The following is a 16,098-nucleotide window of genomic DNA, read 5'->3' on the forward strand; positions in this document are numbered from 1 at the left end:
TGTGGAATGATTCCTCAACATAATTAATAAACAAAATATAAAAAGTGAAGCCAGTTGCAATTTTAACACATGGTTTAGTAAACTGGAGCGTTTTAAAATGAAAATTATTCAAAATGCTTCGGAAACCTTGGCGTCTCTTCCGCTTACTCAGTTTTTGTGTTCAGGTCAGTTAAATGTGATAAATGTGGGAGCAGAGAAGCCATACTATCCTTTGAATTTCCCACATTTAGAGATGTATTGTAATTAATTGACTAAATTATTAAACGAGACAAAAATTTTGGCTCTTGAAAGAAACGTGCTCGAAAGTAATGTAGAAATAGCACTTTTTCAAAAATTCTTCGTTTCAATATTTATCCATTTACTCCTAATTATCGCCGCTTTGCTACACGCCTAGTCTCCGCTTAATCTCTCTTTTTTTTGTTTTTACGTCATTTCCACGGTTTTTATGGCTGGATCTCTCTAAATTTTTTAGCGGAACACATCTTGTTTTAAATACCTTGAAACAAGGTTTTTTTCAGAAACATTATATTTACCAGTGCCTCGTTTTTTTTTAGATAGTACAGCAAATTTCAGAGCTTAAGAAGAAAAATAATGGTTGTAACGTTTCTGGAAACGTACGCTTTTTCTGTTTAATTCGCTGTAACGCAAACACCACCTGCGTTGAAGAAATACACCTGCTGAATGCCGGTGAAGTCTTTACTTGCGCATGCGCTGCGCGTTCAGTCGGAGCACCACAGAAAAGGCGGTTCTTGCTAAAAGTCGTGCTCTGATTGGCCAGCTGATCATTTGCGCCTGCGCCCTGAGAGACTGCGGTGGATCGCCATAGCGGAGCCCAGTGGACGATCACAGCATCACAACGCCGTGGGGAAAAAAAAAGCCCTGTACTCCGTTATACCGTAGTATGGCATCCAGGAGAATGGAGACCAAACCAGTGATAACATGCCTCAAAACGCTCCTCATCGTTTACTCCTTTGTTTTCTGGGTAAGTGGACGCCACAGAGGCGCGGATCACGGTGAATGCTCTTCTAATACGTGTGAAATAGATGGCATTTGTAAATTATACATCATTGATTAGGCTTGGCGACGAGCTGCTGTGTGAAAGTGAGTGTTAGTGACTGGTGGTGCTGGTGTCCGACTGGAGCACTGGAAACGCAGATTTCTGTCAATATGTCGTTGCTGCAAAATTTACAAACGGTTAATTTATCAGTTGTTCATAAGAGAAAGATTTCTAACGATTTCAAACACTGTCCGTAGTATTATTCCTGACAAATCGGCTCACATGGCAGCCATGTACTCTCTAGTCTGTCTGTCCACACCGCCGGCGGCATCTCTACACATTTCTGACTTTCAGCACTGACTGTGTGGTTTGTCATGAGTAAAGTGTCGCGTTTCGGTGTACTTGTGCTTTGTGCTCTGTCGCTGACCTTGACTTTGCTTCACAGAAGAAGCAAAACCGTTGTTTATTTCGAGGACAGGACAGGAGGAGCCAGAAGGCAAGCAAGCGCGGCGCGTACACTCACTCTCACGGAATTCTATGGGAGGGGGACCCGAATATTCATTCCGTAGCCTACAGATTTTTCTGTGTTATGATTCGATCCTCGACTTGAGTCTTTAACCTTTCCAAAATCGCTGGGAGATCAATGAAGCAGTGAGTAAGCGACCCGCTTATATTATGCACTACACTAACACGTACACTCCGGTAGTGGACACACACACACACAGTCAGTCAGTGTATTTAACGGTATCCGACGGCAATTGAAAGCGCCATTAATTCATTTGCTCGTGGGTAATGACGACAGGGGCCCTTCCTCTATCCCCCCAAAGCCAGTTATACTCTCGTTAGTGGCACATATACCGCTGTCTGCTTCCTATACTTGAAACCACAGGCTTGCAAAAATCTGGGGTCGTGTGGGGGACGTGTCCCAGTCCCACTGGGACAAGTACCCAACTATTTATATAACTAGACTTGAGTACAATCAATGATATTTGCTTCTCCCAAAAGAAGAAAATTGACCGTTACACCTTGGCTTGTGAGCACCGTGCTGCTACTGAGCTTGGATGTCACTGACTCGCTGCATTACAGTAGAGGATCACAGTAATGGATGATTGAGAAAGAAGCCCGCCAACAACAACTGGCCAAAATATACGCTATTAAACTAGGCGACGTTGAGCCTCGCGCGTGCGGACAGCAGAACGTCCGGAGCGCGAGCACCGGGGCGGAGGAGCGCGCGTTCGAGTTAATAATAACCATATCATAATTATATAACTATAATAAATAATAATAACTGGAATCAATGTCCGAGTGCACACGCAGACACCAAGGCAAGGGCTGTGACGCTCGCAAAAAAAAAAAAAGCGAGGTGGTCCCGTTTTGCCGCGAGACGTCGTTCAAAGGAACGCAGAGAAGAGGCGCGCGGAACACTGATTTCACTTCGATAATATTATATTATGTGAGAATGCGGAGACACGGATGCTGTCAGCGTCTCCAAGAGGAGTGTGACCCCGCCGTGACTAAACGCAGACATCCTACGAACCGTTATCTAACAACACAGACGCCTGTTTCGTTCTGGTTATGTAAAAAAAAAAAAAAAAAATTCACTGGAAGGTTCTGGGCGATGCCTCAGGCCTGTTGACAAGGTGAAATATGTGTTTTGATGACATACGATCCCGCAACCTAACAAAACATAGCAGTGAGTGAGAGAGAAACGCGTAGGGTGTAACGGGGTTGGGGGGGGGGGGGTCCCTTGGGTGTCCATTCAGTATCACCGTGTGTGTGTGTGTGTGTGTGTGTTTTGTTTTGTTTCTCCTCAGCACCTGACAAGTTGGCACACTGCAGCAGAAATGAAATATCCCTCAATCTTGTGTAAAAACGTGGGACGAGCCGGCTTTGTGAATTCAGAACCGCGTTCCCACGCCCTTCCTGTATATATTATATATATATTTTTTTTTCCTTCTTCCCAGGCTTGTTGGAGGTAGCGGGCGGAGTATATTTAGTTGTGACAGCTCTGGTGTGGCACTTAGTATGCTGAGTAGAGCCGCTGTGTGCAGCCAGACTGCTGTGTCTGTCAGCGTCCTTTGACGGCGCTACAGCCAGGACCACATATCCCGACATCAGATGGACACTTTCTCTCACCGGAGGTTTTATAGCTCTCGGGCAGCAAGCGGCCAAGTTTCGCAGAGACGGGTCTGACACAAGTCCTAAAACGTCCCTGCAAATGCACCTTAGCACCCTTCGCAAGTGCTGTGTAATTTGTCCCTGACGCATATGGCTCTCGCATTTGCACGGCCTCTGTTTTCACTTTCTTCTCCGAAACCGATCCCGCTTCTCCGCCGCCGAGGTATTTCGGGCACGGGGTGTAAGTAAGATGTCTGCATTAGGGCTGCAGGTTGCCGGCATTCTGTTTCCCGGTTCCTGGGAGGTCATCTGTCGTCTTTCACTCTGTCCTCATGCCTTTGTGTCCTTCTGACTGCAATATGATCTCAGGGAAAGAGCATGTGTTTTCCTTGCCAGCTCTCCACACCAGTCGTCTGGGAAATCTGTTCATGCAGTGATACACGCTGTACAATCTTCTGGGGATACATGTATGGCTGGTATCTTGGGTTATCATCTCTTTGATTTCTTAGCTAAAATTGGCTGACGATTGCTTTGTCCTTAAATTTTGTTTCCGGTATTCATTATGAATTCATTACTCAAAATTTCTAATGAAAGGTTTTTTAATTTAAAACACATATTAGCTTCTTCTTCATTCGTTTGGGATGCATGCTAAACCATTTGCGTTCTCAAGTCTTGTATAGTCATAACAATACCATATAGTTTCACAGAAATAAGTTTTTCTTTTGTAAATGCTGGTATTAACGCCAGGGAACTCCAAAAAGGCTCTAGGTAGAGGATTCAAAGCTTTGGTGTGGTGTCTTCTGTAGACAGAAGGCAGTATTCAGAATTGTAAGTAGCTCTGCTTCTGCCCCTCGCTCCCTCGTGCATTTTCTCTGTAATTGGGACAGCCGAAGCAAAGCTAAGCTCTCAGACTCTCTGCCTGTGCCAAATCTAGTGTCCTAATATACAGTGAATTTAAATTTTTTCCCAGAAAAAAGTCCTAGGTATCTGCTGGTTCTTGGTCTGTGGATCAGTTCTGTACTTGCTCCTGTGGAGCTCTGTCTCTGCACTTTCTTTTATGCGCGTTCTTTTTCCAGATTGTACGGTTTTACGGTTTTATCCTTGCATTGCTCGCAATCCACACTCAGTGCAGCTGTCCTCCTCCGTGATGAGATGGGAGATCTGGCCCCACCAATAATGAAAATGCTCTGATATCTGACATGGTTATCCTGTGAACTTTCATTAATACCTTCAGCTCTTTTACATTTTTCTTCACAGACAATGGAAGCTTTAAAATTTGTCATGGACTTTTTAGGAGACATTTAAAACCAAGGTTTATTTATTTAACAAGGCTTTCATTGTCATTTTAGTCAGCTGAAGTTACTGTAGAGGCATTGAAGATGATGCATGCTCCTAACTTATCAGAATGTAAATTAACTCTGTGAACGGATTTATCAGATCACCAGTGTAGAGCCATTTTTAAAATGAAGCGCTTAGCCGTGGTCACCATTCATCATGTGCCCTAATGTCTTGATATTTCAGCAATGGAACAATGCCCACAAATGTGGATGACTTTTCACTGTTTTTGGTTTTAGGCTGAGCATTTTGGCTGCCTAGTGGAAGTGCTTTTACAAACAACATATCCAACATTTTATGAAACCATTCTGTTTGAAGTCTTTGTTGGTATCGGTGGGAAATGGAATTTAGACCATCCTCTCATACTGCACTAATAAGATATCTTTTAGGGAAATGAGGCAATGGTAATAAACTGGTAAACAGCAATAAACTGCTAATGGGAGGAACCAGAGATGGAGTCATTCTATTGCCCATATATTGCTCATTTGTAAGAATGATCTTCCCTCCATATCTCAGAGTGGGTGCAGATGATTTCTCGTCAAAGACACCCTTCAGGGTTCAGCTTTTGGCATTTACATCTCTCAGTGTTTTACAGATCTGAAACTTACTGTTATAAGTATGATGTAGTCTTTGTTTCTGAACACTGAGATTGCAGCTGGGTTTTGCTGGATTATACAGTATTTGGTAAGGGTGTACTTGGGTGTATTTGGTCTACTAAACTGTTCTTGTGCTTCTTTCAGTTTATACTCACCGTTTAAAGTAGTCTTGAATATACAAGCTGCTTATGTTTTGAAGAATACCATGTAGACTTCCTTATTCATGCCGTTTAAGTACGATTTTCTGGCTTCTCTCTTATGGTGAATAAACTCATTAGGCTGTAAGATAATTGACCATGTTATTTCCAGCTCTCCATGGAGCTCCAGTGTGTAGCTCACATGTCTTGCTGTCACTGAGCACAGTCAAGGACACGACGACTTTGTGCAGTCAGAGAAACTTGAGCCCGTGATAAATCTATGGCTGGAATGGAATGTGTCCATAGCACTGGTGAGAGGGCCATAATTTCCCACCACAAGTGTGCGGTACTTAAGCCCGCAGTGTGACAGAAGAAGGGTAGTTCATGTCATGCCCTGGTCTTGGCCCACAGGTAGCTCTTGTCAGCATGTTCACTGAAGGCAAAGAACAGCACGAGCATAACCCAGCTGTATGCACCCATTCTGAAAGTCAGTCTACAACAGAGCAATCACTGCAGATTTTAGTTTTCTTGCATTGATGTTTAAATATGTCTTTGTTCATGTACATTTCTTTTTCAGTATTACAGATGAGACTTTTGTACAAAACGTTACCTGGGAACGAGATGCTCTGCTGTTGTATTCTTCAGCTAGTATTACATCTAAATCGCTTCAGTGAATTGTATGTATGGGTACACCATAAAAAATGTGACATGCTATAATTTATTAAAATTAATAGTCACATTCAAGCAACTGAATAGTGCAACTGTATTGAAACTTTGAGATAATTAAAATTTTAATAGCGCCAGACTAAGCCATCTTGGGGGGTGCGGTGGCACAACAGGTTTGGCTGGGGCCTGCTCTCTGGTGGGTTTGAGTCCTGCTTTGGGTGCCTTGCGACGGACTGACGTCCCGTCCTGGGCGTGTCCCCTCCCCCTCCAGCCTTGTGCCCTTGTGCCCTGTGTTGCCAGGTTAGGCTCCAGTTTGCCGCAACCCCGCTCAGGACAAGCGGTTTCAGTCTGTCTTGCTTACAATATAATACTGTATAATGTCTGGGACATGTGAAACCAAAAAATCATTGTTTTCTTGTTGATCGTTGCACGCTGGTTAATGTAAGTAAATAATGGAACTTACTTAATGAGCTCCTTAATTTTCTGTGATGTTTTACACTGTTAAGTTCTATCACTGACTCTTTGACATGGAGTTGATGTGCACTGCAGTCTCAGAGGCTGGCCCTTGGAGAAATTTGACTCAGACATTCAAAGGTGTTTCTTAGTAAATTTGTAGATGCAGGTGCTGTGTGAACCGACAACAGTCCTTTTGATGACAAATGTCATGTCAGCAGATAGATGGTCCTGACTGATCCTCAGGTATTGAATTGTATTGGATACCATCTAGTTCCTCAAACTATCTCTCACTCTCAGTACTATAGAGCCAGATGTTTTACTGCTGCACCACTGGGAGTGAGGTCATCACCTTGTAAGGATAACTGGCTGGTAGTAGCAAACCAGTTTTGACTGACTGTTTCAAGAAATATTTCATAATATCTGTGTTTAATTTATGCTAGAGTGTACTGCTGCTGCTTGTGTCAGTGGAAGGTCTTGAAGATGCGGCTAGTGCAGCGGGCTCATTTCAATACTGGGGCCCATACGAATGTATAAACTCTTACATTGAATAATATTACTGAGACATTCTGGCATGTAAAATTTGGGCTTTCCATCTGTATTCTTTTGTGAGCTTCTAAGGGATGATTTTTAAATGCTAGGGATGGACTGTGTCCTGTAATATTTGAGAATTAATATAAATGTACAGCAATGTTAGTATTGTATCATTAGTTGATCAGACTGTCTTTCTTATGCTGTGACTCAGTGAACATTCAGGCCTTTGCATAAATGATGTACAAGGCAACTGGTCTTTCCTGTAAAAGATATACGAATTCGGTAAACATTTTGTTGTCTCTTTTTCTGCCATTGAGCTGTGGGCATTTTACAACCCCAATTCCAAAAAAAGGTGGGACAGTATAGAAAATGCTAATAAAAACAAAAAGGAGTGATCTGTAAATTTACTTTGACTTGTATTCAAACAAAAACAGCATAAAGACAAGGTATTTCATGTTTTGCCTGATCAGCTGCGTTGTTTTTTGAAGATACACATTTATTCTGAAACTGGTGCCTACAACACATTTCAAAAAAGTTGCGATAGTCCAGTGTTTACCACTGTGTAACATCACCATGTTTTTTAATAACACTTCTTCTTTAGCTCTTTCAGTTTCATTTTTCAGTCAATGCATTACATATATAGTATTTCTTTAATTGCATGCATTAATCCAACTAGTTGACATGCCCAAAGTGGTGGGTGCTTCCCAATGTCAAATTGTATATATAATTTAGTATATGTGATGATATCAGTAGTTTTTACAATCTGTTATATCTATTACATCTGAAATAATCTGTGTAAGTCTGCATTTTATCCAGTGTAATTTAAATGAAGAGACCTGAGAGAGTGCAATGAAAATGAGCCTTGCTGAAACTGCTGCTGAGAAGACTTCATTATGAACTAAACTGGATCTCTGAATTCATAGAAGACCTGAGGTGAGCTGTCAGACAGAGAATGCCGGGGGAGGAGAGGTCTGGCACACTGTGCTGAACGTTCATCTGCATCTCCATGATGTCAGGCCACCGCTGGCACTGGCAGCCCACAGCCTGCTTGTTAAATGCAAAGAAACACCTCTGGGGGCAAGTCTTCTGGATTCTACAGCTGTGTGAGCATGAATGTGCTGAACAAAAGTAGGGGAGTTATACATTACAATTGTTAAAGGTGAGATCCTCAAAGTGCTTGATCCAGTTTGGTTCTTCTTGGTAAGTATGTTCTGCTATACATTTAGACCTGTGTAGAAAATGTGTTTTTAAGAAAAGCAAAGCCTTAGTTCCACATACAGGGGAGGGGCTCTGCATCTTCAGAAATGAAGTGAATGCCTTGGTAAGCCCAGCTGACTGTTAGTGCTGCAGCAGAACGTGTTTTGCAAATCTCCTCCATGTAGAGGGCTGGGAGTTGCACAGCGTGCCACACAAGACTCACTTGGAGAATGGTGCGCCACGTGGTTTTGTAAATCCTGTTGTAGAGATCGGGAACAAGCAGACAGATGATCCAGTGGCTCAGCATGCAGCCGAGGATATTGGGTAGGCCGCCGAAGCACCCAAAAGTCACAGCATGGTCGCTTTGTGCTTTTGGGAGTCTAATGCGCTTAAATCTGTCTGCTGCACTCCGAGAGCCACAGTTACTTTTCATAGTGGGCGATGAGCTTTATCATCACTTTATTGTTAATGGAGGGGTACAATGGCCTACACTTTGGGTGTGGCTCTTCATTCATCCCAGTATTTTCAACATTTAAGCTTGGATTCAGAGCTTTATAGGCTTCTAAATGATCAGAATTGTCTTCATATAAAGGCATGTACAATAAAAGCATGTTGAATTGTTGGTTCTAGCCATGAAGTTTTGTTTTGTGGTTGTATGGGTTATCCTCACAAAGCCGTCACTCAAGTCTCATATACCACGGCGATGATGAGAAACAGTCACAAGCTGCCATACTCTGGCAGAGGGTAGGTGGCCTGTTTGCAGCCCTAATAAGGTGTTCTGTCACCATTCAGATAGGACCTGTATGTGTTCACCCTGGGGATGCATATGAAAGCTGTGATTCCTCTCCTCCTGCATCTCTTCTGCTTATTCCCACATTACTGAATGGCTTATGTAAAGTATCCAGTCATTTGCAAATGTTAAAATAAATATATTTTATCGGGTCCTTGTGACCTGCACCAGAAACCTTTTGGTTAAGATTTCAGATCATAAACTAGTAAATGTTCTTTTACTCAAATATAACTTAAACAGCTTTTGCACATTCTTTTGTCTGCTCTGTGTCCTCAATCAAGGATAGCAAATTACATGTAATTTATGGATTAGTGAAGTGTGCAGCCTTGCTCAATTTTTGTTGTCCTTCCACCACTCTGTGGGGACTTGGTCAGCCCATAGGGTTCTGCTTAGGCCTGTCTTTCATCTCCTTCATTCCCATGTGAAGCTGTGGTGTTTAAAGTCTGTTGTTGTAAACAAGGAAGAAGAGGCAGCCGTGCGGGCCTGAGAGCCTAATGATCATGTTTGGCACTCCGCTGTCTTGAGCAGCAAGATGCCATTGTTAAGAGCAAGGAGACTGTGTTTAACACGTGAATGTATCTCTACAAGGGGGCTTTTGGATGGCTTGGTAACAATAATGAATGCGACGTGTAGTTGGTGCTCTAACCACGTCCCTCAAATTCCACAGTCGAGCGAAAGAAAGAGAAGAAAGCAGCAGCTGGACTTTGTGATTGAGCGTTTTCCATTGAGCCAAATAGTTCATCCAGCTGGTATGGCAAAATGGTGTTGGGGCTGCTTCTGCTGTGATTGAGTTACATGATAACTGTAGCCTCCAGCCACAGTCCTTGATTTGTCTTTGTATCCCGCTAATTCCCATAAGGAGTGTGTTCCTCTGAGATAAGATTGTGTCTGAAACTACCGTAAATGGGAATGGTGGCAGGTGGGCGCACCTCTGACAGGACATTCTCATTTAGGTAAAGTGCAGATTAGCCGAACGGAGAGACTAAGCCCACTATTTGCAGGAGCGAGCGGAGAGGATCACTTAGAGCAAAGAACATTAGAGCAGGTCGTGTGTTGATGAACACACACCCTTCCTGACTCAGTGTGGATGTGGCTTGCTTAAAAACACTAGTAGTGACAATGTAGAACAAGTAAACTACACTTAAATTAATCAACAGTAACCTGAAGATTGTTGATCCCCATCATGGGCCCTGCTGTAGTACTCTTAAACAAGGGACTTGCTGAAGTGAGTAAACCATCCAGCTGCATAGTAAATGAGAAAAATGTAAGATGCTTTAAATAAATGTATCTGCTGAGAAATACTGTTAAAATAAATCTCAGCTGAAGTCCTCTTTGCCCATACTGTACATAATTGTGTATGCAGCTGAGCTGTTATTTTTGACCAAGTGACACTGAATAAACATCCGCAACTAAATCTGCGTTCAGGACTTTGTTACGTTGCTGATAGTCTTCAGTGAGCAGGAGAAGACAAAATGGTTTCAGTCCTGTTTCTACAGGCACTGTTAAAATTTTCTTTGGTAGCAAATTGACTGGTGCTCTGAAAAATGTATGAAATTGGCAGGGAAACTTTTTCATAAAGCACTACATTTCTCGGAGCAGCGAAGGAGATATTTTCATGAAAGCTTCCACGGTAGCAGGATTCACTTTGGTGTCGCAGAGCCCGGATGAATGAAGGTTCTCGAATGTGATCTCACCACTGGTTTGAGGCTAAAGGTGGGAGCGTTTGAGTGGAACATCATGCGGAGCATTACTTTGGCATTCAGCAAGGGTGTTTGCTGACAGTGAGAGCTGCAGATCAGACTGAGTACAAGCTGTAGATAAACACAGTGACTTTCTGTTAACAGAATTTAGGTCTGTGATGATGATGCTGTCTCAGCTGAGCATCAGATATGAAACCATTACAGGAAGATCTTTAAAATTCAGTTGACATCGCTGCCTTACAGTTTCCTAAAGGGTAACAATGTTTGAACACTGGACTGAGTTCTTCCACTAGCTGATTTCTGGACTAATTTACACCTTTTTCCCTGGAGAAATGTTGCAGAGACAGGGTAAGGTGAGCAATACATGCAGTTATGTACTTACTGACCATGGAATTTTAATGTGGCTGAAAAGCAGGCCATTCAGTTGGAGCTCATGACGTCCAAGCGGGATCAGAGGGGAATGAGTCCATCAGTTGTCGTGGTGACCAGTTTACACGGGGTTTGGAAATGAAAGCCACTCTATAATTAGACACCATGGGGAAAAAAAATTCTGGACTGCGGTAATTTTTTTTGATCTGTCTGAGAGGTGGACATTGTCCAGCGAGTGAATTGGATGCGTGGGGATTGTGGTGGCGCAGCCGGTTTGGCCTATGCCTGCTCTCCGGTGGGTCTGGGATTCAAGTCCCGCTTGGGGTGCCTTGCAACAGACTGGTGTCCCGTCCTGGGTGTGTCCCCTCTCCCTCCGGCCTTACACCCTGTGTTGCTGGGTTAGGCTCCGGGTTGCTGTGACCCCGCTTGGGACAAGTGGTTTCAGGTAGTGTGTGTGTGTGTGTGTGTGTGTGTGTGTGTGAGAGAATTGGATATATCATCATATCTGTGGCCACTGCAGTGATTTAAAATCCACACAGTTTTGTGTCTTGTAAGCAGAAGAAAGCACAAGGTTCATCAGTGAAAAATGGCCTTTCCTCTCTTTTGAGTGCCAAATATATGTGCCTGTGTTGCTGCAGGAAAAAATTAATAATTGACCTCTGAAGATAGATTCTGTTCTGTTCCAGCCTTCACTGCATTTGTTTAAAAAAAAGCAACAAAGGACTGTGGAGCTCACAGTGGTAACTTTTGATTAAAACTCATAATTCACTTGCTGCTGGACAATACTTTCTTGTGTTGTGTAAGGCACTTGGTTCAAGTAGGAGCTGGCATCGGAGAAATACAAAATGAAAAAATGAACACAAAAAGAAACAGTTCAAATTAAATTCATATGTTTTGCTGAATAAAGAGGAGCTTTGTTTTGTACATGCCCTGTGGTATTTTGTAGTAACAGGTCCTCTGCATTGGGTTCCACACACACACCATCATCATCATAAACCGCTTGTCCCATACAGGGTCACGGAGAGCTGGAGCCTAACCTGGCAACATAGGGCGCAAGGCTAGAGGGGGAGGGGAAGGGGACATGCCCAGGATGGGATGCCACTCCATCGCAAGGCACCTCCAGCGGGACTTGAACCCCAGACCCACCGCAGAGCTGGACCCACCCAAACCCACTGTGCCACCGCGCCCCCCACATTGGGTTCCTTCAAATACAATTAAGTGTTTCATTGAAATTGAGTTCCACCCTGTCATTCTTTCTCTTTCCACTGTACCTCCTTACCTTTTGCACATAAATATATGAAAAATTTCTTTTCAACCCTCTCTGATGTTTAATCGGACCTAATAGCAGCCCGAACACACTTTTCTTATTTTTCAGAAATGAGCCGTGCTGTCAGCATATGTGATAAGAATGATTAGTTCAGAATAATTAGTTATGAGAAAGTTAGTAGAACAAACAGTCCTTTTTGGCTGTTGTGGAGAAACTCCATCTCTGAACCTCATTGGCATTCGCTGTGTGGGGGGCTCATTTGGCAGCGTGCTCTTGGTGCTATTCGCTTTCTTGGTGCTTTGATTAATGAGTGACTCATGTTGGAGGAGAAATTGCCATCTCATTATCCAGCTCATTGCCAGTAGTGATGAAATGTGGGAATGCTGAAAGTTGGGGGTTCTCCTAAATGCTGCTCTAGTTTAGTTAACATTGGGTCTGATGATCGCTACTCCAAACCTGCTGAAATGTGACACACACACACACACACACACACACACACACACACGTTTTCAGAACCGCTTGTCCCATATGGGGTTGCGGGGAACCAGAGCCTAACCCGACAACTCGGTGTAAGGCTGGAGGGGAGGGGACACACCCAGGATGGGATGCCAGTCCATCGCAAGGCACCCCAAGTGGGACTCGAACCCCAGACCCACCAGAGAACAGGAGCCGGTGCAACCCACTGCGCCACCACACCCCCCCCACGCCGCATTTTATTATTTTTTTAAATAAATATGCTTGTGTGACAGTGCAGTCTGAAAGGCCCCATCAGAACAGTTCCAGTCGTGGGAAACTTTGATTAACTTTAGAGGAACCGCAAAGGTAAATGGACCGACCACCCCCCACCAGCGGTGGAGGGACTTGGCCAGGAACAAAATATCAGCAAGGTTCTCTTATGAAACCATCGTTTCAACCACTCACCTGACTCACCCTGTTTACAGTTTCTCAAAACTAAGAAAACCAGGAGGGAAGGTAACATCCCTCCATCCGTCCATTATCAACAACTGCTGGTCCCGAGTGGGGTCGTGGTACGCCGGAGCCTAACCCAGCAACACAGGACGCAAGGCCGAAGGGGGACGGGGACACGCACACATATATATATATATATATATATATATATATCAAAATGATACAACTTGCAGTTTCGCTGGGGCAAGGTTCAGTTCCTAGTTCTACCTTAGTAGTAGAGCAGGGCCATCCAATGAGACCTGAATAAACAAAATTAAAGTGCCATTCCACCATCTACTGCTACCTGTGCTTGACCAGGCTTCAGTGTGCAGCCATATCAAACAAGGTAATGTTCACTTCTGTTCCTTTGCCAGTAGGAACAAGACACCTGATGCGAATGTCGGCTCTTGCTTTGTGCCGCACTTTCGCTCGCCTGCTGGAGCTTCGGGACCAGGTGTGTAATTAGAAAGAGTCCACTGGGTAATGGCTTTCGTTGAGTCCTGGCCTGGTGTATTTTCTGGATCAAACCATAATCTCATTACCCTGACCGGTTTGCGACTAATTGTTTCCGCAGAATTATTGTTCTAGACTATGGACTGTGCTTTAGCACAGCGTGTGTTATGTGTGCAGTAATGCCACAATATCACACGATAATAGCCACAATCTTGAAAGAGGACCAAGTCAAGAAAGCCTAGACCTTCGAGGCCCATTGTGCACTTATTTACTGAGGGACTTGAATTGATTGTCATGGGAGTTACCAAGGAAGGAGGGAATGCATTGATCTCATCACTTCTTATGTCTCATTTTTGCTTAATTCACACACTTAGTTCATTTAGCTCTGAGCTCCAGTCCAATAGGAGCAGTCATAGAGCTGGCCAGCGGCACCTGCAGGGTAGGTACAATAAATCTCATTTGCCAGGAATGCTTTCTACATCTGTCCCTCTGGGGAGAGAACAGCAGCTGCCTGCACCGCTGACATCTGATGGAAGTCACAAGCGACCCGTGGAAACGGTACAGAAGCAGGAAGGTGCGGCACTGACACAAAACTAGTGAAGCAGTAAAGCTAACCACTGTAGAGGAGCGAGTGTACTGAGGATGCTGGGAAGGTACCTGCACATCCACTGAAGGAGTGTGGATTGTGCTGTTGTTATGGAAACAGGCTTTATTCATGTTCACCCCCTCATGTCTACATTTAGTTGCCAATCTTGTCTGTATGCTTCCCTCTGAAAAGACTGTCATGTTTTATTAAAGAAAAACATTTGTCTGGCTGGTGTGATTACGGTATCTGAGTGGATTCTCCGAAGAGGCAATTAGTGTTTATTAGTTCACTTTACGTAGTAGACTAATTTTGCCCAAAGTGGCTTGCTTATCTACGCCGATCTCCTCGGCCATATTAAATGTGTATCTCTGCAGGAACAATCCCGATGAACGTGCAGAACCAGCTTTCCCAATCACGTCGGCTGCCGTAGGGAAAGCAGCCGCATGCCACCAAATGCCACCGTGTTGTCACACCACCTCTAATCTGCGCCACTTGTGTAGCTCTGCAGATGGTCATCAGACACCAGCATGAAATGTGTGAGGTTTTTAATCATCCTCAGCGGACAGAGCCTGAATTAAGTGTCACGCTCACTGTTGAGCTCTGCGGTATTTGAAGTGTGTCACCTTACCAGACTGTTTGCTTTGCATTGCTAGTGGAAAGCCTTCCTGAGTCCCACTCATGTTGTTGTCTGTGCCGCCAAGTTGATGTTGACTCTTGGCGCTTAGAAATGGCCTTTTTTCCTTTTTGGGTTGAAAGGGATGTGTCCACGGTCGTTACTGTTCGGTCCATCCGTCTGGTCGCTGGCTCTCGTCTTCCTTTTCCCCATCTTCCAAGCATTGCAGTCTTTTCAAAAGAATACGCGCCTCTCATGCCGTGTCCAAAGCACGATGGGCTCCCTCGTTCACAGCCTGCATTTGACAGACAGCGTCTGGTTTGTTGTATCTGCTGTACAGTCAGAATGAAAGGATTATAATCCACAAACTGCATTTAAAGCACATTTCTACATTGCACTGGCTGCACAACAGCAGTCTTATTGGAAAAAAGTACAAGTGTTCACCTATTTGTAGAGAATTCTGATTTGTGAAATGATCAGGTGCAGTATGATCTCAGTCTTTCCTGCCAGATTTCAGGGTGTGACAGTGGGTCCTCTTGTGTGTGTTATCTACTCACTTTATCAATCTTCTCCCTGTTGTCTCCTCCACATGTGTGAAACATTTATATTTTTCCGAATTCCTATTCAATTGGCAGTCAGCGCTAGGAGCTGTAATGAATGTGCTTTGGCTGATGGGTCTGGTGGCAGCCTGGGGCTGCGTGTCTCTTGACGAAGCACCATAAAGCAGATAATGTGTCTCCAGCTCTGCGGCCGCAGTGAGGAAAAGCTCACCACACTGCTTTCAGACAGCCCATGAACAGACATCACACATAGTCAAAGTGTGTATAAAGACCCCATACATTCAGACTCCACACACACAGTCTGAAACCGCTTGTTCCAAGAAGGGTGGTGGCGAGCTGGAGCCTGACCCAGCAACACAGGGCGCAAGGCTAGCGTGGGGAGAGGAACACACCCAGGATGGGACACCAGTCCATCACAAGGCACCTCAAGCAGGACTCAAACCCCAGACCCACCAGAGGGCAAGCACAGGCCAAACCCGCTGTGCCACCGCATCCTCCGCACATTCAGTCTCCTCACATTAAATTTACTTATTTAGCTGATGCTTCACTCCAAAGTGACTTACAGTGTTAAGCAACTTGCACTGATTTTACCCATTTGTTTAGGTGGGTAAGTTTTGCAGTGTAAATTCAGGCTATGTACCTGAATACAGTACAAAGGTTTAGTAAATGTAGTACAAAGGTACTAAATCACTAGGAGGGGCTTCAATCTAGGTCTGTGGAGTTCAAGGCAGTAATGCTAACCATATTACCCTCACCACAAGCACTGCCAGTGTAAACAA

General features: G+C 44.1%; 1 protein-coding gene across 1 annotated transcript in view; it reads left to right on the forward strand.

The window, feature by feature from the left end:
* Positions 1–831: 831 nt before the first annotated feature.
* Positions 832–16,098, forward strand: part of tspan7 (tetraspanin 7) — a 31,965-nt gene continuing 16,698 nt past the window's right edge. The window contains exon 1 of the mRNA XM_018729466.2: positions 832–982. Within this exon, the coding sequence (XP_018584982.1) occupies positions 902–982 (81 nt within the window). The 5' untranslated portion in view covers positions 832–901. The remainder of the gene's footprint in view (positions 983–16,098) is intronic.

Source organism: Scleropages formosus, chromosome 14 (assembly GCF_900964775.1).
Source record: "Scleropages formosus chromosome 14, fSclFor1.1, whole genome shotgun sequence".
Classification (NCBI taxonomy): Eukaryota; Metazoa; Chordata; class Actinopteri; order Osteoglossiformes; family Osteoglossidae; genus Scleropages; species Scleropages formosus.